General features: G+C 37.5%; 1 protein-coding gene across 1 annotated transcript in view; it reads left to right on the forward strand.

Annotated features, from left to right (window-relative positions):
• LOC111190987 (phosphatidylinositol transfer protein beta isoform) overlaps positions 1-23,289 on the forward strand; it is a 38,091-nt gene extending 14,802 nt beyond the window's left edge. The window contains exons 8-11 of the mRNA XM_022664844.2: positions 2,411-2,488; positions 9,332-9,442; positions 12,737-12,859; positions 19,277-23,289. Coding sequence (XP_022520565.1) covers positions 2,411-2,488; positions 9,332-9,442; positions 12,737-12,859; positions 19,277-19,324 — 360 coding nt within the window. The 3' untranslated portion in view covers positions 19,325-23,289. The remainder of the gene's footprint in view (positions 1-2,410; positions 2,489-9,331; positions 9,443-12,736; positions 12,860-19,276) is intronic.
• Positions 23,290-24,208: the final 919 nt, after the last annotated feature.

The following is a 24,208-nucleotide window of genomic DNA, read 5'->3' on the forward strand; positions in this document are numbered from 1 at the left end:
ACACATGAATAAATAAATAATAACAAGGTTTGGCTCTCATTTTTTATAAGCTGAACTCAAAGATCTAAGACTTTTTCTATGTACAAAAAAGACCATTTTCTCTCAGGCTTTGTTCACATTTGGGTCTAAATCAATGTTAGTGTGTTAGTGAGCACTTCTTTACTGAGATGAACCATCCACCAGTCACAGGTTTGGCATATCAAGATGCTGATTAGACACAGTGATTATTACACAGGTTTATCTTGGGTTGGCTACTATAAAAGGCTATTCTATAAAATTTGAGAGAAAAAGACCTGTTGTGTACATAGTCTTAGATCTTTTGAGTTAACTCATGAAAAATGGGAGAAAAAACAAAAGTGTTGTATCTATATTTTTGTTCAGTGTATAATTTACATAGGAACTCATACTACATATTTACACTGACCCTAAAGCAGATGAAGGTTAATATGGTATTTGTAAGCACTTCGAGCAGAATAAAATCCTTTAATTTTCCCCAAAATCATCGGTGCACCTTTTGTATAAATTTTACCAGTCAGGTTGTAAGGAGCAGAAAAGCCACTCCACTAAAGTGCAGCGTTATACTGGATTTTCAGTTTAGTTCTCTAGCACAAGGGTTAGCATTAGCATTAGCATTACATGCTAACAGCTGTTTTCGCATTCAGTGGTGAGTATTATTGACCTGTAGCCTGCTCCTAACCCCAGCTAACGCTGTTGGAGCAGCATTAGCATTACCCACTAACCTCGCTCGCTCTTTTGTTATTCAGAAGTGAGCATGCTGGACTGTAGTCTGTGTGTTTACTGTGTTAAAACAAGCTACGTGGAAAGAACCGCTAACTAATATCACCAAATATCTAAGCTTACTGTAAATAAACGGAAGGGCTTTACTCGCATAAATAAACAGCTTTCAGGAGAGAATTCTGTGTAGATTAACACCCAGCGCTCATTTGACATTTTTTTTAAATACAGTTTTGTTTACTTAGCTTAGCTTTACTTAACTTAGCTAGCTACCCAAGTTTTTCACTCACCTGTACACCTGTACTCCTATGATAAGACAATATTGTCTTAAAAAATTTGGGTTCCCACTAATATGCAGAGAACAATATTTACAACATAGAGTAAGTAGAATAAAATAGAAAATATACAATTAATACACATATGGGTATATAAAACCATATGGGTGTGACTTAATCAATATTTTTAGTTTCTACATATAACAAAATTCTTATTTGGTATTCTTTATTATTGCTCTTGTAAACTACGTATTACCCTCATTATTATTATTAATATTATTAATATTAATATTATTGTTATTGTTATCATTATTATTATATATGGATATAGAGTTTCTCCAAACACTCTGTATGTGTATGTGGAGGCTGTTATTTTTGACTAGTGTAACAAACTAGTTTTCACCACAGCTCTTTAGTGTGTGTGTGTGTGTGTGTATGTGTGGGTGTGGGTTGCGTAGTAGGAGGATGCGATGAGGAACATGTGTGAGAAAGTGAGGGAGAACTCTTAATGATGGTGTTCTTGTCTACAGTAGGTGTGTGTGTGTGTGTGTGTGTGTGTGTTAGAGTCTCTCAGGTCTCCAGGCTGTGTGTGTCTGTGGGCCCTATCAGGCTCTAGCCTCAGGCAAGGCTGCAGGCATTGTGCTGAGAGCCTGCAACGATGAGTTAGTTAGAGTAATTAAGGCTCTGCTGCTACACACACACACACACACACACACTTGCCTCTTCCTCCTCCGCTTTGCATGAATTCACACCCAGCCTCATTAGTGCATAGTCACGCATTGTCCTCCAGACAGTGCATATGGTATTAAACGGGCCAGTTTACTCTCTCTCTCTCTCTCTCTCTCTCTCTCTCTCTCTCTCTCTCTCTCTCTCTCTCTCTCTCTCTCTCTCTCTTCTCTCTCTTTCACTTTCTGTGTGTGTGTGTGTGTGTGTACATGTCTCTTTACTGCTCGTTTGCTTCTCTCACTGTATAGTAGCCCTGAAAAGCTGCTGTTTGGCTTCTGGCGCATCATGATTTATTTACAATTGCAAGGCCCTGGAGGTGCAGTTAAAATTAAAGACTTTTCGTCCATTTATTTTAGCTGCTTTTTTCCACCTCTCTTCCAGTTTATTAAATGGAGTCTCTCTCTCTCTCTCTCTCTCTGTTTTTTTTTCACAATTTCCTTGTCTACCTCTGTTTCTGTTCTCATATTATTTAACTTATATTATTTATATAAGTTGTACACTCTGTCTGCTTATGTATACATACTTTGATAAATATTGTGGAAAATATTGCTGGAGGGACAAAAGAGGCTTTAATAATCTCATATGTCAGATTTTGCATTTTTTATTCATTAGCAGTGTTCTGAAATTGAACTGACCAGAAGCATAAAACGTGTTATATTTGTATTTCTGTACAGGATTACAAAGCAGATGAGGATCCTGCACTCTTCAAGTCAACCAAGACAGGCAGAGGACCACTGGGGCCAAACTGGAGGGTAAGAAAGAAGGACATAGCTGTTTTCTAAAGCTTAGGTTCAAAAAGTAATCTATCTAATTTCTAAACTCAACTCTAGAGACAACATTATTACATTTAAGCAATAATAGACGAGAGAGAGAGAGAGCTATAACCTGTAGTATTACTGCGGTCGTAGGCAGCAGGCAGAGTGCCGTAGATCAGCACAGCAGTGACAATATTACACATTATAGCATGAACCTTGGGTGTATTTTTGCGATTGTACCACAGTTCCATTATCACTTTTTATTGAAATATTTTGAATTAAAGAGGAAGAGAAAATACGATCTGTTTGGTCATAAAAACTCTGTGAGTTAAAATAGTTCCATTGCTGCTCTGTTTGTAGCTGTGCTGTTTGGTTTGTAAGCGCTGCATTGTAGCTAGGATAACCGGTAAGTGGCAGAGTAGTACATGGAGAGCTTTGGTTACAGTGCATTACCAGCTGATAACAGCACTCATAGAAAGCCTCTCAACCAATCATATTGCAGGGTCGGAACCAACCATGGTGCGATGCTAAAAAACACGGTTTATAGGTCACAAGGAATCTGTAAATTTAAAAACAGGAACTACAACAGTTAGAACTTGGTGAAATGATTTGTTTACATTTTAAACAATGTGTTAAAATTTCCAGATTAATCATTAGCATGTGCAGCACTTATATTTGATGTTATTTTTGAGGAAAACATAAAACTTTGAACAGCAGGAGCACTCCAGTGCCAGAGAGAGGAATCGTTAGCCTATTTGAACAGTGCAATCAATAATTCACTGTTATTTTTTTTTTTTGTTTGATTTGTGTGTATTTGTTTTTTTAAACCTTTCATGTGTGAGTAAATTGAGAAGAAGCCCAACTGAACAGTATATGAAGATGAACAGAGGTGTAGGGTGAAGAATGGAGAGTGTTAGGCCAGTTAAGGAAGGGAATGTTAGAAAAGAAGTGTAGAGAAGTGAGAGAGGAGGGGCGAGTCTAGTAGAGTGACAGTGCGGTGACTATGCTCTGATGAAGATAAATCACTTCTATCCTGCTTCTAATTGAGCTTAATAGATAGCGCAGTGATTGGAGCAGACGAGGCTCGTCTTGTTAGGCTGTGTGTTTGTGTGTGTGTGTGTGTGTGTGTGTGTGTGTGTGTGTGTGTGTGTGTGTGTGTGTGTGTGTGTGTGTGCTGAACCAAAAAGAAAGACATTGATGAAAAAGAGGTTGTTGTGTGACTAACTTTAGTTGCTGCTCCTAAAGTACTATAAATACCTGAGAAATCAGAGATTAAGGCTTCGTTCACATTATAAGCCACATTGCTCAAAACCGATTTCTATCTTGGCTATATTGACGGTTCACATTCACAAATGTAAGTGATCTGTATCTGTATGTAATGTGAACGAATCTGTCCCTGAAACGCCTCACATGCTCACATTGATACGAGTATAAACGTCGTCTTCTTCGCCAACAACATAAAAAAACCCTCATATTTGAGTGACGACCCGTAGTTTTATAAAGGGAAATGAATTAATAAGCAGCTCATATGTGGAGCAACTTTTGCTTGAGTGGAGAGTAAACAGAAGGCTGGGTATCGTCACTGATTTCCCAGTTTGATTCGATTCCGATTCACAAGGTCCCGATTCGATTCAAAATTGATTCATTTAAGTATTTTTTTTAGTTACAATAAAAATTGTAGTTTAAATATGAACTGTTGTAATTATACCAGAAACACTTACACTTCCATTACTAAAATCCTAGCAACAGTTACATTTGTATTTTAATGTCATTTAATGTGGCTTAGTTAATTGCTACACCGTGTTTCACATCTCTATACAGGTTTGGAAAGGCATGTGGGTAATTTATGATTCAGAACATTAATGAGGCTTCGGAAGCCATCGTTTTTAACAAGGCTGTAGGAACGTATATACTGATATTTTAGTAACATAAAACAAAAACCTAATATGCTTCATACATTTCTCATTTATTTGCAAACAATAGTGTGAAATTTATACAGACCCACAAGTTCAAATGTGATACTATAATAAGCAAAGTCATAATAATAACACAAGCTAAATTAATAATGTAAAGAGAGAAAACTTTATTAAATTCAAAGGAAAAAACAGCCGGACTGACCGGAGTTTAGCTTCCCCCGTTATAAGAGCCTCTTTCTCGGCCGATAATCACACTCATCCCTGTGGACAAAATAATCTGAATTAGTAACAGCGCTTTATAGAGAACACCATCATAATTCCACTATTTAAACATTAAATCACTCAGTTACAGGTTAATCTACAGTTATAACATAGTTTTACAGTTAAACATAGTACACTCAAAGACCGCCTGATGCTGCTATAGCGCACCGGTGGGGGGTAGTTTAGCGTGTCGGCCGCATGTAAGGCTAGTAACCCTGGCACCCAGTGATTTGGCTGGATTTGGAACTCGCTAAGCTAACGATGGATTCAGCCAGTCAGGCCTTACTTTAAATAAATTACAGGTAACAACAACACTAAAGAACAACTTAAAACGTTGTTAAATGTAGTAGGTTGATAAACACAGGCAGCAGTAAGTGAAAATACAGAAAAAAATTACTTACATTTTTACAGAAACTCCCCACAATGCGACACTTGTGCTCCAGCCTCCAACTCACCCCAGCCAGAGGGCGGTGCTCTCGAGTATGGTCTCGCAAGATAAAACGTGAGACGTTAAAACTGTACGGAAAATGGGCTATTTCTAAAGATCATTTTGAGTTTATGTGAATCGATATCGGATCATTCAAATGAAGATCGATTTAAATAGAAGAACCGATTTTTTTTAAACACACCCCTAGTAAACAGCTGGTCTGAAGTGCATGCTCAGGTCCTGAAAAAAGGCCAGGCAGTTTGCTTTTGCTGTTTTTGCAGCTCTAGCTCCACAGCTGCACCAAGAGACCGGATTATATGGCACATTTTAAGCGACACTAGTAAGGAACAGGGGTGTCTAAAATTAGCTGGCGGCTAGCCACGGTTAGCGCTAGTAATTGTCGGCCGACAGCGGTACGCTGAGGAACCCTGTGAGTGTTCTGGTAAGTCAGAGCAATATTATCTAGCGATTCGTTCTGCATAGCTTGTTTTAACACGGTAAACACTGAGACTACAGTCCAATATACTCACCTCTGAACAGGGAAAGAGCTAGCACTTAGAGTGGTTAGTAGCTAATGCTAATACTGCTCCAGCCTCTATGTTGGAAAACTTCACTAAAATCCTGTATAACACTACTAGTAAAGTGGAGTGGCTTTACTGCTCCTGACAACCTGACTGGTAAAATTCATAAGGCACACTCAATTTTTGGGAAAATGTGGTTGTTACAATGGTCTATTTTCTAATTTTGAATTTGGGTTGATTCCTGCTACTGATTTGAAATTATTAAGAGGAGTAGAGAGTGAACAGGCAGCTTCTCCAAGTGTCCTGTAGGAGAGTCTCCAAAGCCTTCAAAGTTTTCCGAAGGTAAATTCCTTACTATAATTCAGAGGAAAAGGATTTTGTATCATCTACACTTGTGGTCTGTATGTGGGCCAGGGCCTATTAAGAGATTAAACAGCAGATTGACAATGGCACTGAAAGGAATAACTTTAATCAGTGATCTAGTTGTGTCCCAGTACTTTTGTTCATATAGTCTTAATTTGTTAAAATGATTTAATTAAGTTAAATGAACCCAGTTCAGTTGCTTGTTTCCACACAAAGTATTTTTAGGTAGGTTTTCATTTGGCATTTTACCAAATAGAATAATACAGCAGTGTGCTGGTTTTACAAGCAGCTGCTGCAACACCAGTGCAATTACACGTTCCAAAGAAAGCCTCAAACCAAGTTTATCTCCGGAGGTTTTGTATTGGGTCTGTTACAATATCTATACAGCTTTACTCACAGATAGTAATGAGACGGATGTTTGTTTAAGATGTTTGTGTTGTTTATATTGTAGCACAATGGAATACTGGTCACCTCAATACCTCAATTTATATGAAGACAAAGGGCAGAGTGTGAACCAAGGAAGATTGGTTATATGTGACTGTCATAACATATATATATATATATACATATATATATATATATATATATATATATATATATGTATATATATATATAATATATATCCCCATATTAACTGGGGCTTATCTATGTACACTAATTGTCCAAAAACAACAACAAAAAAAAACAGACATGGTTATAGGTAGGCCTCTCACGATAAGAGTTTTTTGTGGATGATGTATGGCGTTGCAGTTATTGAAGCATTGGACTGGTATTGCATGACTAATTTAAAAAACGCATTGCTATATATGTGAACAAACATACAAATACACACAATAGATGATGTTACGATTGTTAAATATTATTGAAGTCATGTCTGTTTGGGATCCAGCAGTGTTTAGCACTTTTTTTTTTGTTGAGTCACACACTGCCCCATCTGATGGTGTGATGAACTTTAAAGCCATTGCATACGATAGTCGCCCCGCCTAGTAGTAGTAACGATACATTCAAACTGCAGTGATATGAAGCATCCACTGATTTCTGTGGAGATCACTGGCTGCATGAAAGAGGCAAAGCAGGCGGCAAAAAGTCTTCGTCACCACACAAGCTACAGGCTGAACTCTGTATGAGAAAATGAGAAGACTAAGTAAAAATTAAGAGACGACTTCAGTTTCTGAATCAGTTTCTCTGATTTTGCTATTTATTATGTTTGAGCAAAATGAACATTGTTGTTTTATTCTATAAACTACAGACAACATTTCTCCCCAATTCCAAACAAATATGGTCATTTAGAGCATTTATTTGCAGAAAATGAGAAATGGCTGAAATAACAAAAAAGATGCAGAGCTTTCAGACCTCAAATAATGCAAAGAAAACAAGTTCATGTTTTCATGTTATGAAATTTTAAAAGAACTCAATATTTGGTTGAATAACCCTGGTTTTTAATCACAGTTTTCATGCATCTGCTGGTGCAAAAATCCAAGGCAATTCCATTTGCTGTCACGTGGCTGCAGTGTGAATGTACCGTAATGACTCGTGGATATGTGCAGGACATCTCTTGCAGCCACATGCATGTGTTGTCTGCCGGGGCAGGGCTGTCACTTTTTTTGTTCTGGAACATATGATTTGGGGGGAAAAAATAAGAGACCACTTAAAAATGATGAGTTTCTTTGATTTTACCAAATTGAAATCCTCTGGAATATAATCAAGAGGAAGATGGATGATCACAAGCCATCAAACCAAGCTGAAATGCTTGAGTTTTTGCACCAGGAGTGACATAAAGTTATCCAAAAGCAGTGTGTAAGACTGGTGGAGCAAACAGCAAAAAATTGCAAAATCAGAGAACCTGATTTAGAAACTAATGTGGTCTCTTATTTTTTTCCAAAGCTGTACATGTTTGTAGATACATATATATAGATATATAATAGTGGATTACTTGATTAGTAAAGCAATTTTGCCTTATTTTAATCCTAGTTTACTCCCCATAAACTAATCTCTGCAGCCAGGACAATCTTTCAACCTTTCTCTGATGGCAGAAACTTTCTGCATTTTCATGAGACAAGCGTTTATTCTTTCTTCTGTTCCTCACAAGAGAAAAAAAGCCTGCTCTGCTCTCCTGTAACCTCCCCTTGTTGTTATTTAATTAGATCAATTTCCTTTTTGAGGCCAAGGATGAAACTGAGACTCAATATTTCTGTCTCTCCTGAGTGTGAAGATGAGTCCTCTATCTTGCTGTGCACACACGCTCCCTCCTCCACTTCCTCTTTAGTCCTTAAAACGCAGCTCCTTTGAGCTGCAGAGTCAAAAAATGTCACTGCTGGCTGGTTTTCATGTGGGATTCGTTTCAAGTCGAGTTCTCCTATTTTGTGGCTGCAGCAACTTTTCGAAGCCCGTTTTCAGTATAAACCCCAAACAGCTCCCCTTCCCAGCTTCTGCGCTCCCTCTTGCTCCATCGCACTGATCAGAGCATCAGACATGAAGACGTGGCTGCTGATAGACTACATGCTCTTTTTTTTTGTTGCTCTTTTAGCGAGCGGAGAGCTGAAAATCAAATGATTAATTAAGCAGGTGTTATCGACTGGAGAGCTTGTCAGAGCGGCGTGCGTGCAGGCAGGTCCTCAGTGTTAATAATGTAACTGACCCGCTGCTGAAAAGTGATTAGCACGTCACTTTTGGCGCTTTTTATCTTGCTCCCTGCCCACAAAAGCAGCCGTGTGGTTTGCAGCAGTGGTGCTAACAGGGCTGGCGCAGCAAAATCATGCTTATATCGTACATTTATCCATTTTGCTTCTTTTATCTTTTCTTTTACCCCAGTTCATGCCTCCCCATCCTCTGTTCACAAGATTAAAGTAAAAAAAAAGCTCACTTTCAGCTTCTACATGCCTATCCCCTGGTTTGATTATAATTTTATTATCTCCCATTCCAGCACATTATATTTTAATACACTTTTAGAGCTGTACTGGCATAAGACATTACGTTTTCAGACCTTTTTTGCCATATTTTTTTCTGTACAGCTTTCCCAAAACCTGCAAAAGTTTTTTTTTTTTGTCCTAAACGTAACTTTATAGGATAATCACTTTTACATTCTTTCCAATTTCTATAGGACTAATACTAATGATATTTAATTAGGGTTAGTAGTGTGCGATATGGCCCTAAAAAAATAGATTTAAAAAATAGAAAGGGTGACAAACATGCAAAAAAAGGGGGCAAACACTTTTTCACACCAGTGTGTGTGTGTGTGTGTGTGTGTGTATATATATATATACGATATTCATAAATGTGGGTGATATTATTGCGTACAATGCGATATAGCACACCACTAACTATGATATTTTTTTTTTTGTCTGAATTGCAGAAGGAGCTGGTTAGTAATCCGGAAAGCCCGCGTATGTGTGCCTACAAACTGGTCACGGTCAAGTTCAAGTGGTGGGGTCTGCAGAACAAGGTTGAAAGCTTTATTCACAAGGTAAGACTTGCAGCAGATGCTTGTTTTTGAGTAAGTTTGATATGTGTCACTGCTAGTATATCACTGTAAAGTAAAAAAAATTACAGAGCCTAAATGAGGTCGTCATGATGAGTGGATAGATTTCAGTTGTGTACTCCCTGTCTTGCAGCCAGTCGTACTTTCATTTATCACCTGTCATTGGACTTCAAAAATCTGCCTATAATAAACACTTAAGATTATATTAGTTGTCTTTCTTAAGCATGCTTGTCACAGAGCATGGTGTTCAAGTGCATTTATAGCAATGATATTGTAAAAATAGCATCTTGGGCAGGAGTATGTACATCCTTAAATCCCACAAATGGATTATATAAAAATGCAGTTTTCCAAATAAGGTGGGTCTTTGGGGAAATTTAGGACTGCTAATAAGATCATAATTTCTTTACAGGGAAAAGATGGACAGCTTGTAACAAATGTGTGAGGAAAGTCTAGAAATGTTTAAATATTTAAGATTCAGAGACATTTGCATACTACTTCTTCTACAGTGCATAACCAGTACATAAACCAGTCAAATAATCTGGATGAATTTCTCTGTAAAGTGCTAGAGCTAAGTCTAAAATTACATTCAGAGGAACCCTGAGTGTTTCAGTAAGCCAGGGTGATCTTAGCTAGCGGTCTGTCCCATGTAGCTTGCTTTAACACAGTAAACGCGCAGGCTAAAATCTGATATACTCACCTCTGAGTGGCGAAAGACCTAGTGCAGTTAGCGGATAATGCTAATGCTGCTCCAGCAGTGCTATCCGGATATAACATCAGGCTACAGGCCAAGGACACTCACCTCTGAACGGGAAATAACGGTTTGCAGCTAATGCTAATTCTGGAGTTTCAGCATTGGGGCTGGAGCAGTATTAGCATTAGCCGCTAACCGTAATGTATTTTAAATGCACTTTATAGTGCAAAACATGCAAAAAACAAATCTGTGATCTTCAGACCCAAAAACAACGCTGTACTTCAGCGGAGTGGCTTTACTGCTCCTTAATACCTGACTGGTAAAATTCATACATAAAGCGCACTGGACTAAAAGGCGCACTGATGATTTTTGGGGAAATTTAAGTGCACCTTATAGTGCAAAAAATGCAGTAAACAAATAACATAACGAAAACGACTGAACTTCTATGATCTCCAGCCCCATAAACAACACTGTATTGAGAACAGTCATTCAACAATATCTGGTAGAACCACACTGGCAATGAATTGCTTTGGTAAATGTTCTGCAAGTACATTAAATTCCACTCAAAACTACTGTGCATCATGTCCAGAAATGTCGTTGACTTTTCTGGGCTATGAGGCATCTGAAATTGACCATCACAAAGTAAAAATGGGTACTGTGGTCATACCAGTATTCCAGATCCATGATTTTGGAAGAAATATACATTGTGTGCTATGGACCAAAGATGAAAAGTACTATTCAGACTGTTATCAGCGACAAGTACAAAAGCCAGGGTCGGTCATGGTGAACAAAAGTACATTTGAGAGCAACATGATGAAGGAAAAATAACACCCAAAGCACTTAAACCATCTTTTGGCTGTTGTGGAATAGAATGAAAACATGAAAATTGGTAATTGGTTTACTGGCCCAACATTTTAGGAATGTATTACAGTTAAAAAATCTAGAAATGAATGTATATTAGTCAAAGTAAATGTAAGAAACACTGTCCTTTTTTTTATTAAAGGTCACATTACATTGTTTTTTCATTCATTTTAAAATGTCTAGTTGTGTCTCTAGTATGAATTAATGCCATGTGAGCTGTTTTTTGTGGAAAAAAGTGGTCCGGTGATCTGGTATAACGCTGCTTTAGAGGAGGGGAGTGGGGAGGAACGATAGGCTCTTGCTCATGAATATTCATACATGCAAACATTACGCCTCTCAATGGCTAACAGCACTGCGAAACCAAGAGGCAGCAAGACGGATGACATTTAGAAATGTTTTAAAATAAAGAGATGTTTACACTAATAACAGTCTTTGCAATGTGTAAAGCAGGGATGGGCAACTTCCATGATGGAGAGGGCCAAATTTTTTTCAGCATGACCATTGGAGGGCCACATGACCTCGCACTTCAAATAATTGAATATGAAAAACGCTACAAATGATTTTCAATAAGAACAAATTTTATATGAATTTATATCTGTATGTTTACAGCACCAACATTTATCAACAACTATTTTCTGCATATTAATGCATTTTAATACGGCAAAAGACAAACCGTTTGCTTAAAAAAAGTGCAAAAAGGAAGTCCTTCATATCGAAGAACAAAAAGTTTGCTTAAAAAACTAATTGCAAATACAGTAGTTCCTCTGTGTAAAATAAGTTCATTATAACAAGTCCTTCATAAGCAACAAGGACAAAACATTTGCTTATAAAAGTGCAAAAGGCATTTGAACTCATTTATAACAAAGAACAAAAAAGATTTAAAAACTGATTGCAAATAGCTCATTCAATAATAGCAGAAAACTAGACCACAGAGGCCCAACATTTATTGAAGCTAATGAGAGAGCTGTGGTTTGGCCTGCTGGCTCACAATGGACTGGATGTCAATGTCAATTTTCGTGGTTGTTTGGCAGCGCCCTCTAGCGGTCAAAAGTAGAATTACGTTTTTTTTTTTGTTTTTTTTTTAAATTATGAAATTATGAAATTATTTTTGATCTATTCGCGGGCCGCACTGAGTGATGACGAGGGCCGTGTGCGGCCCCCGGGCCGCCAGTTGCCCATCCCTGGTGTAAAGTGTTACTTTACAACATGTGTAATAATGCCCTGCTAAGTGCAGTTTAGCCACTGACCTAGTCTCAGAGTCTCTGTAAAACGAAAAAATCCACCGGAGATCCTATATAAAATAGCTGCTTACACACAGAGTTGGGTAGTCCAGGTCCAGAAAGTTAAAATACGCCTCAGGGTTTTGTTGGTTGAGCCGCAGCAGAATACTAATTCACGGGTTGGCGTAGACACGGCAATTTTCTTGATTGACTCTTTTTTCTGAATATTTTCTTTTACTAGCTGCTGCAGACAATGGAGGGTGAGGAAGAGTTTCATGTGCAGCATCATAAACAACTCAGAGAGACCTACTGTATTTCACAAAAAAACAAGAAAAAAGTGAATTTTAGCAGAAAGACACCTTTAAATTTAACATTAATCTCCTCACAGGCAAAGTGTAAAATATAAAATTCAAGCCAAAGCAATGCCTTATGTATGTTTGACTGTAATTGTTTTGAATTATGTCTTATTAATGCAAAATACTGTATTTGTTTATTTTTTTTTTTTAGCAAGAAAAGCGAATCTTTACCAACTTTCACCGCCAGCTGTTCTGCTGGATTGATAGATGGGTGGATCTCACTATGGAGGACATTAGGAGGATGGAGGCAGAGACGCAAAAAGAGCTTGAGGAGGTATGTGTGCATAAAAACAAAACCATGCTCACATGTTCTTATCCAGACAGGCACTCTTATAAAATGTAGAGAAATCAGTACTTTCTAGGAATAAATGTATGCTTCCTGTTAAAGCACACACACATTTTATCTGAACAAATTTTCATACATTAGGACAGTGCATGTTAATTGAATTAAAATATGCGGTTTTATGGAATCATTCTTCTATATTACAAATGACAAATGCCAGGTTATTTCAGCAAGTATGTTTATTGAATAATCTGTAGTTTAACCAGTTTTTAATGTATAAATGCTAAATATGTGACCTTGCTTGAGGCAAGCGATTCTCAGACATGGTTGAAAAGCCTATTTACTAATTATTTTTTTGCAGAAAGATGAAGAATTAAAAAAAAGCTGGTTTTACTTTTTTTTTTTAAACAAATATAATGAACTGCTTTACTGGTTCTGTCCTATTATTCCAACATGTTTAAACCTGCAGATTCCTCTAGACATAGCCTATTGTTAGCCTTCACCTTTTGTCTCCTGAAAAATTCACATTGACTGGGTTTATGTAAATATTTAGAAGAAAAATAAAGTTTTTTTCCACTATAAGGCACACTTAAAATCCTTTAATTTTCCCAAAAATCTGTCAGTGCCCCTTATAATCCAGTGCACCTTATGTATAAATGTTACCTGTCAGGTTGTAAGGAGCAGTAAAGCTACTCTGCTACATTACTGTTTTATACAGGAGTTTCAGTTTAATTCTTCAGCAATATTAGCATTAGCTTCTTTGGCCATCCAGAGGTGATTATAATTGCCCTGTAGCCTGCTGCTAACCCCGCCTAGCATTGCTGGGGCATCATTAGCATTACTGCTAGTGGTTAGCTGCTAATGCTTATGTACCAGCTTTAGTGAAAAAATCTGGAACTCTAAGCTTTATTCACCCAAATAATCTACCCAGATTTTTTTTTACTGAAAACTGTTTAACACCCCTGTTACTTACTAGTGTCGCATAAAATGCGCCTTATAATCCAGTGCACCTTATAGTCCGAAAAATACGGTAATTAGTCAAGACTGCAACTGATCAGGGTTTTGGGATTGGCTCGTTTTACAGCCTATAAAACTTTGCTAAATCTTTTTAATTTTAATGTGTATTTTTTTTAACAATGGCTCATTATAGTTTGATTAATGGGGGTCTGAAAAGCTCATGGGTAAGGGTTAATTGTAAGAGCTTCTACAGCACAGAGGTTGAGCCAATAGTTAAGACGTTGGTCACAAAATCTGTGTACATAAAACCAATAGCAATTAGTTATAAATATCAAATAATGATTGTGTCCTACAATCAGTGAGGATTTTACAGGACTATGTTTCCTCGTCACGTATGAAGCACCTCTGTGTATTCCACAGTGCCCCTTCACAACATCTTCACTCGTCTGATGTTGTATCTGTGTGTCTTTGCTGGTCGTCCCTCAGTAAGGTCCCTGATTGGCCGGTGCTGTTTTTGGTAGGGGTTGTTTGTGAGGCTCAGAGGCAGCAGATGACTAGCTTCATCAGATTAGTACAGGGGAGTAAGTGCATCTGTTTAGGGTTTTGCACGCACTTGATTCTTACTAAATAGGGTGTTTAGTCAGCATGCACTGTTTGAGTATTCACAGCACTCACGTTGTATGTGTGTACGTTTGAGGGCAGTGGCCGGATTTAATATGTTTTGTGTGTGTGAACATTTTTAATGTTTAACAGTATGAGCATTGCGTAAATCCTTTATTTTTCCCAAAAATCGAAAGTGCGGCTTATAACCCGGTGCGCCTTATGTATGAATGTTACCAGTCAGGTTGTAAGGAGCAGTAAAGCCACTCTGCTGAAGTACAGAGTTATAAGGGTGAGTTTTCAGTGGGCTTTCTCCAGCACTAAGGCTGGGTGCAGCAGTATTAGCATAAGCCGCTAAGTGCTAGCTCTTTCACTGTTCAGAGGTGAGTATATCGGACTTTAGCCTGCGCATTTACCGTGTTAAAACAAGCTACGCTGAATAAGCCGCTAGTTGATAGCACCCTGGTTTACCGGAACCCTCAGGTTTCCTCAGTGTAGCGCTGTCGGGCAGCATTTACTAGCGCTAGCTGCTAACCGTACTAAAATACCGTAAATCTAAGCTTAAACCCACATAAACAGTTTTCAGGAGAGAAATCTGTGTAGATTAACATCCAGCACTTTGAAATAAAATGTTTAGTTTACTTATCTTAGCATTACTTAACTTAAATAGCTATATGCTTGATAATTTCATAAAAACAAATAAATAACAGCTGTTTTGTGCATTTTATGTTCTTCATTAATCTACTGTCATTAACAGTAAAAGTCTTTTGTTATAATAAGGTAATTTTACCACAGAAAATGTTAAATTAAAGTGTAAAATGAAAAAAATAATCTGAAAAAAAAAAACATTTGGAGAAAATTGGAGCATGCCAATAAAGAGGGTTGTGTCATGTGACTAAGATCTCATATCCTATCAGGATGAATATCTATATCAAAATATAGCCAAACTTCTATAAAGTCAATAGAAATATGAAAATGTATCTTATTTTACTGCATTTCTTATTGCATATGAATTTTCTACTTTTTCAGAACCTTTTTGTGCGGTTATATGATATATATCCATATTGCACAGCCCTACCAGTAAGGCTTTCTGACTTGGCTGGTGGGTGAATGGCACATTCAGGCAGTGGAGCTGATCTGGAAGGCAGGCTGCAGGGACACCCAGTCAAAATAGATATCATTTAACCAGAAATCTCTATATGCATGAGCCTCTAGTTCTGCATATATTAACTGCCCACGAGACCAGTGAAGTTTTCAGCCTAGACTAGAACTGTTTTAAAGCAGGGAGGCTTTTTGGTGCCATGGAAATACAGGCTCACACACAGCTTACTCTCAACATACTGTTGCTGAACCTAAACCTGCAGACCAACTGCAGCATTAACCGCACATCATTTACTTACTAACATCCAGTTAAATACAGGTGAAGAGTTTTTTTTTGACCAGATAGTGTATAATAAAGCATCTAACCTTGTAACCTGCCTAGTGATAGTGAAAGAATGGGTTGTATTAAAGAATGCAGCCCTTGGTCTGCACCTGTATCTTGGCCTGAACCTGTATGTTTGGTGAGATTGTTGTTAAGGTCTCGTCTATGATAGTTTGGTATAGTAACACCATGTTTGCGTATCATTCAGTGGATTGTATCCAGGACTTTTGGTGTACGCCATATGACCACCTAGCTCTTGATCTTTAAACATTCTTTTTTTTTTTTTTTTTTTAAGATGGAAACTGAAACTGTTATTATCTTTTGATTTTGTTTAAATTGTAATCAAGAAACAGTTTAATAATCGCAGCTGACGGATGGTGACGTAAACATCCGAGTGCAGTGAGTGAGGTTTGTGCAGGGCAGGAATTCTTTTTCAGCCACAGAGCTCAGAGCACAGGCTGGTTTATGGCTGCTGATTGCAGTGGTCATGCTATGTGAAGTTTTCATTGAAGTTGTTGATACTTTCCGAGCAATGCTATTACTGGCTCCCTTAATGAAACACAACTAGGGAAGGATGGGTGAGACATGACTGGAAACGTCTAGGCCTGGATTGAAGTTCCTCTGCATTGGAATGAATGGCTGGTGAAAGGAATGGATGAATAGATATACGGTGGTGGTACATACTTTTTGAAACGAAAGTCTGTGACTTGCTAACTCCTTATTTGTGAGTCTCTGTGTGACTGTGTAGCACACTAACTTATCTGTCCACTCTTGGCCATAGTCCTACCACACAAAAATGTGTGTTTGTATGTGTGTGTGTGTGTGTGTGTTCACGCTTCAAGATGTTCCTTGAGGGCTTATTAACATACAAATGGAATTCTGTACTTGAAAAGCACCTGTGCCATGATTGCAAATGAGAAATAGACCAGAGCAGAGTGGGGGTAGGGAAGTAAAGAATGACTTGAATGTTGGAATATTCATTGGGTCTGTCTACCCTCTATCCTTACGGCTAAGGTTATTTTTAAACAGTTTGTCTTTTTAAGAATTCCGATCTAGGCCCGTCGAATTTGGCAGCTAATTGGCTTTTTGAAGTTGTCAAGACTTCCCGTGCTTCAAATCCTGAAGTCAAAGCAGTAGCTCTTCTATTTAATTGGTAGACAGATTTAAAACTTCTTAAAGGTTTTTGAACTTTCTCAACAAAGGCTGAATTGCGCTTTCTAGTATTGGATTTTTATGAATGTGATTACAGTTGTAAAGCATTTTATGTTGGGTGTGCCTTCCGTATCTTGAATTTTTTTCACTTTAAAAACTCTCCGCAACTTTGCCCTGGGTTGGAGGTAAGCTACTTTCTTCAGTACCTGCATAGTATATCGTTTCAGCTTTGTCCGTGCAGTGTGAACATGGGTTATAGTCACCTTGCTGGACATGCATTTGTCACACATAAACCTAAATGAAGCTTTTTATTTGCTGCTTAATACAAAAAGAAAATTCACACTGTTCTTACTTTCCATTACATACAGTCATATGAAAAAGTTTGGGCACCCCTAGTAATCTTAATCATTTTTAGTTCTAAATATCTGGGTGTTTGCAACAGCCATTTCAGTTTGATATATCTAATAACTGATGGACACAGTAATATTTCAGGATTGAAATTAGGTTTATTGTACTAACAGAAAATGTGCAATATGCATTAAACCAAAATTTGACCGGTGCAAAAATATGGGCACCCTTATCATTTTATTGATTTGAATACTCCTAACTACTTTTTACTGACTTACTGAAGCACAAAATTGGTTTGGTAACCTCATTGAGCTTTAAACTTCATAGACAGATAATATTTGATGGCCAGTATCATTCAACTCTGTGGAGTCAAACGCTCGTCTCACTTTGTCTGGAGAGAAATGAGGACGGCAATTTATCTGAGTAGTGTTCAACAGCAAACAGCAATTATTCACTCAGATAGAGACAAATGATATTGTGCAATTGATCCACAGCTGGGACAAAAAAATCCTCTCGCCACCCTAAAAGATTTTGGTCATAACGTTCAGCACTACTGGTTACTGACCTTCGTAGTTAAATAGGGCCTGGTGTTCTGTAGCGTTGTTGGCTTTAACCTGGAGATTGAGCCAGAGCTCTATCTGTATTATTCAGCACTGAAGACTAATAAACTAACATTAAAACTACATTATATATGTAGAGCAGAGAATTAACATTCATTTCTTTTTGCACAGAAATACAGAGAAAAGTTTTATTGTAGTGGAACCGTAGTGTTATGGACACACAGAGTTTAACCCCACATAGTATAAAACCCATGAGCATCTCAAAGCAAAGAAATGTAAAGTTCTTAAAGCCAGGTTGTGCATCTTTTGACTTACTGAAGACCGGACACAAACAAGCACCAACTAATAAAGATGGCTAAAAAACCTCAAATGAGGAAACTCTGAATTTGGTAATGTCAAGCAGTCACTATGGACTGGCATCTGAATATAAAAAAAATCAGTCAGCATATGACAATAGAAAACAGTTAAAAAAAAAAAAAAAGGGGGGGGGAGGGGTTGAATTCACATCTTGATTGTCTAATTTCAAATTCAGCGTAAAGAAAGGTACACTGGCACGTTATTACAAAGGGTGTCAATATCCATATACTGATGCGGCCTGTATGTACTGTATTTTTCACACTATAGGGTGCAGAAATTTGGAAATCTAAGCTTACTGTAAATAAACAGAAGTACTTTACTCACCCAAATAAACATTTTTCCGGAGAGAAATCTGTGTAGATTAACATCCAGCGCTCGTTTGGCTTTAAAGTATATATTTTTTTTATTACAGTTTTGTTTAGAAGCTTAGCATTACTTAACTTAGTTAACTACCACCCCCCCCCTGCTACCCAGCGGCAACACCTGCTTATAATCCGATGCACTTAGTGTATGAAAATAGACCAGAAAATAAATGTTTATTGATTGTGCGCCTTATTATACAGTGCACCGCATAGTGGCAAAAATCCGGTATTTTTTTTATTAGAAGACAAAGGAATGGCCACATTGCTAATTTGCTAATTAGTTGGTTTTCCATATAAGAATGTGACCTATTGTCTAAAAGGAATTTGCCACACTTCCTTTCAACAAGCACGTTCATTTATTAGCTATAGTGTAGCTTTAAAGCATGCCCGTCTAATTATTTTAATTAAGAAGATCAACATTAACAAACGTTAACCTGTGTGTTTTATGTTTGATTGTGATAATTCTAAGATTACCTGAATCATTTCATTATTCTAACTCTTTCTTAATGTTTTAAAGAATCAGGTCATAAGTACATGCTTGGATATTCATAATAGCAGACATTTAGACAAGTGATCACCAAACTTTTGAGTGTCACTGTGTGTATTAACATGAATGTCTGTCTTTTACTCTTCCTTTACTCTTTCTCAGCTTCGCAGACAAGGTCAAGTGCGAGGAACCAGTGCTGCCAACGAGTGAAAGCTACAGCATTCCAAACCTGACCTCCATTAGTAAAAAGAGGAGGAGCTGGAGATTGGCCTTCACCTGCAGCGTTCACAAGTCTCCCGCTAATCCAGGAGAGAGCTTATAATTGATGGATCAAGCAAATCAACTGCCGTGCCCCACATTGACCCAATCACACTCTCTCTGTGTCAAAAAAATCAATGCATTTAGATGTAGAGAGGGTGATTACCCTAAAAGTGCCTTTATTACCTGAGCCGTTCTGCAGGAACATAAACGACTCGAAAAAAAAAACTGTACAAGAACAAATTTTAGGTTATCTAGGTAAACAACAGATCTCTTCTTAGCATCATTTTTTTATTCAATTTTGGATTAGGAGATTAAATCTTCAGCACCCTGAATAACTGTTTATACCTTTACACACCACAGAAACGTAAGTTATGATCTAGTAACAGTTTTTTTTCTTTCTTTTTTTCTTTCTTTTTGTTTTTCTTTCTTGTTTTTTTAAATCGCAGCTGCTTCTCCCTGTTTTGCCCTGGGGGCAGAGTTGATCCTGTCAATTTTGCTGGTTCTGCTCTTGTCCTTTCCTGTCTAGGCCTTTACTACGAGATAATCCCTCATCCAGTGTCTGTGAACATGCCGTTTAATAATAAACACTTTTACTTCAAAGCCCTAAACTATGCACACATGTATTTACACATAAACACACACAGACACTCATGACACAGGTGTGAATGCCTTTGTGGTGACGGGTCTATTATAAGCTTTATAGGGGCAAATCTGCACAGGTTGTGTCTGTTACTGTTGTGCTGTTTCTGTATTTCTGCTTTTATCTTCCTCTCCACAGGTGCCTTCAGACGGAGTCACAGAAACAAGTCTGTTTAATGATGGTGCTGCAATATAAGCCACACACGCTCCACCCTCTGACTCTCAGTTCTGACCTCTGTACCACTCAGACTAATTATACTGCTTTAGAAAGTTTTTCTTTTGTTTGTTAGTTTTTTTTTTGTTTTTGTTTTTCAAGGTAGTGCAAGGTTTAACTGTAGAACAGTCCGGCCCCTGAGAGATTCGTCTTCTCTGCTGTACAGTCTAAACCTATACACACTAATCATTAGAAGTTTGGAACCTTTCAAAAAGCCAGTTTAAAATGTACTGGTACTGTATTTTCCGCACTATAAAGTGCACTGGATTATAAGGCGCATTATGCAACACTAGAAAGGAACAGGGGTGCCGCCATTGTTTTTCTTCTAATTCAGCAGCTCTCACTGCTGGGTGGTGAGAACTGTAAAGCAAAGCTAAGCCAAGTTAAGGAGACCCTTAAGTAAACTGTAATTCCTTAAAAAATATTGAGGAACCCTGAGTGTTCCAGATAAAGCAAGGGCGCTATTAGCTAGCAGTTCATCCCGCATAGCTTGTTTTAACACTGTAAACATGCAGACTAAGTGCGATATACTCACCTCTGAACGGCAGTTAGCGGCTAATACTAATGCTAATGCTAATACTGCTCCAGCAGTGCTAGCCAGGGTTAGCAGCAGGCTACATACCAATAATACTCATCTCTGAACGGTGGTTAGCGGCTAATACTAATGCTAATGCTGCTCCAGCAGTGCTAGCCAGGGTTAGCAGCAGGCTACAGACCAATAATACTCACCTCTGAACGGTGGTTAGCGGCTAATACTAATGCTAATGCTGCTCCAGCAGTGCTAGCCAGGGTTAGCAGCAGGCTACAGACCAATAATACTCACCTCTGAACGGTGGTTAGCGGCTAATACTAATGCTAATGCTAATACTGCTCCAGCAGTGCTAGCCAGGGTTAGCAGCAGGCTACAGACCAATAATACTCATCTCTGAACGGCGAAAGAGCTAGCACTTAGCGCGGTTAGTGGCTAATGCTATTCTAATCTCTGTGTAGAAAAATTCACTGAAACTCCTGTATAACGCTGTACTTCAGTGGAGTGGCTTTACTTCTTCTTACAACCTGACTAATAAAATCTATACATGAGGAGCACTGGATTATAAGACCACTGATGATTTTTGTGAAAATTAAAGGATTTTACGTGTGCCTTATAGTGCAAAAAATACAGTACATGCACCAAACTAAAGTTTATGGTTTAAGCTCCACCTTGTAAAGTGTGCCTATTGTTCTCTCAGGACCGACCTAAATGCCTTAATGATAATGCCAAGACATTGCCGTCAACTTTTATACAGTTTATACTTTTAATTTGCCTTAAGTTGCCATGGCCTTTGTCTCCTCCCACAGTTCACTTTCAAAAATATAACCGCTCCTCAGACAACAAGCACAATGCCAAAACTTGGCTAATAACCTCACCCTTTGTTTTTTATTAACGTGATTTACCTGCTTTGGTTCATTAAACATGATTCCACCCTAGCAATACTTCTCAGGAGCACCAAAGCACCTCTTTAATCAATCAAATGTAGAACTCTTGGATCTTCTGATACATTGTTAAGACTGTCAGTGAAACTGTTACGAACTTCAGTGTTGCCTGTCAATATACTGTCTGGTTGGAATTAGTTTCTCAGGGGGACGGCTGTAAAAAATATTTCACAATTCTACTCAAGTTTTAAAACTCTTGCATCCGGACTGCAATTGAAAAAACAGGAGGACCAGTGATTTTTTTTAATTATTATTATTATTTTTTTTTTGCTTTCTCGGTCACTTGACATCGCATTCAGTAGCTCCTCCATTTTCACTCGCTGTTGTGTTTTACATGGATCTCTATGGGAACGCCCAAAGTGAAATCACTCTGTGTGGCCGTGGACAAACACTGCAGCTATTTTTTATTAAAGGCGAGGAGTCGGGACAGGATTAAAATTACTGGAGGACCATGGAGTTCAGAGAAAAACAGTAGATAATTCAGCCTGTAATTTTCTCAGAGGACGTCTGAGAAAAACACACACATGGTCGTTCCAGACGGGAATAAAATCACAGAGGACCCCCATAAAAGAGAAAATTACCCAGAACCCCCTGAGAAACTAATCTCATATAGATAGGGCTTTAAACCAGCATCTTTTGAAACTCTCAGATATTAAGTTTTGAGTTTACTGTGAAAACGTGGTCAGTGAGTGTGTTTACTTAATACTTTCATAATCAGATTACTGCAGTTATCTGAATATTCCTGGAGTCATGTAAAGTAAGGAATCTGATAGCGAGAGCTGAATTTTAGCTCAGTAATCAGATTTCTCTCAGTGCATTTAAACTCTTTACCGCATTATTCTCGGATGTTTTCGTCTGTATATGCGTGAAACAGAAAGATAATTTTTTTCCATGATCTGATCACTAAAGTTTATGTAGCGGGATTACTGACAAAATCTGATGTTATTCAGTAATAAAATTATGAAGTTTATGTAAACACACACTCATCGAGTACATGTCTACCACCAGTTTTACTCCAGTATGTCTGCCCTGGTGAAATGAGTGTAGTATCTGTAGGAAATGGTTTGATGTTCTTAAACCTCTTTATTATTAAAGGGGCTGTAGGGTGGACAAAGATCTCCTGTACTGTACTAAAAAAATATGTCAGTTCTGTTTAAGCAGTGCATTCATTTAGAGTATCATGATTTATGGCGTTTTGTTTGTTTGTTCTATTTTAAAATTTCACAGGAACACATTGATTCCTCTGTTACACACAAAGCACACAAAGGTTTTTATATGTCCGGCAGTATTTTCTGTTTCTGAGTTGGCACTGTATAAAACTCATATCAGATTGATATTTACTCCAGTGATGCTGTTTAATAAGATAATGTTAAAATCTACAGCATAATCATGATTCTTTTATTTTTCATTCCATATGTTAAAGTCTATTCAATTCCTGTATGTCTGAAACTGCTTATTAAGAGTCTTTTATAATGATTGTGAACTTCAGGGGATATAATTGAGAATGTATGCTTTACTTTCTATTCTGCATATTCTGGTCTGAAAAAAAAGAGAGACATAAATTGTCCATTAAATTTCATTGCAAATATTAGTGACTTATTTTTTTGTTTCCAACCAATGTCCTGTGTTTCTGTTTCATATTTTAATTAAGGGATTTCAGTGAACACTCATTTCTCTGCAGTTATTGTAGAATTAAGCAGTTTTCTTTATTTTATAATAAGACTGGAATGATTAGGCAGTGTAGGCAGTAAATTACTAACGGTGGCACTGCTGTAACTGCTGTGAAAAAAAAATTAGTAATTCAGTTTAAAATGTGAAACTCTTATATTATATAAATGTATTACACACTATAGAGTGATCTATTTTAAGCGTTTATTTCTTTTATTGTTGATGATTATGGCTTACAGACAATAAAAACCCAAAACTGCCAAGTCCTGCTGGAAAATGAAATCTGCATCTCCATAAAAGTTGGTTTGGAGAGACATGTCATCTGTTGGTGTTGATCCACTGTGTTTTATTATCAAGTCTAAAGTCAGTGCAGAGTTTTTTCAAGAAAATCTTACAGCACTTCATGCTTTCTATTTGCTGACAACTTTTATGAAGATGAGGATTTCATTTTCCAGCAGGACTTGGCACACTTATATTATAATATATAATATTCATATTTTCTGAGATACTCATTTTTGGGTTTTCATTGGCTGTAAGCCATAATCATCAACAATAAAATAAATAACCACTTAAAATAGATCAATCTGTGTGTAATTCACCTATATAATATGAGTTTCACATTTTGAACTGAATTACTGAAATAAAGTAACTTTTCAATTATATTACATATTTGAGATGCACTAGTACTGCTATTCAAGAAATGATACAACCGTTAATATGGGTGGTGAAAACCCTTAATACAATATATTCATTGCTCTGTACAACCCTGCTTTACCGATCCTTCTCAGATTCTGTTATTTTCACCTTAATGGACATGTAGGTTGGTGGGGGAAAATTGT

Source organism: Astyanax mexicanus, chromosome 22, assembly GCF_023375975.1.
Source record: "Astyanax mexicanus isolate ESR-SI-001 chromosome 22, AstMex3_surface, whole genome shotgun sequence".
Classification (NCBI taxonomy): Eukaryota; Metazoa; Chordata; class Actinopteri; order Characiformes; family Acestrorhamphidae; genus Astyanax; species Astyanax mexicanus.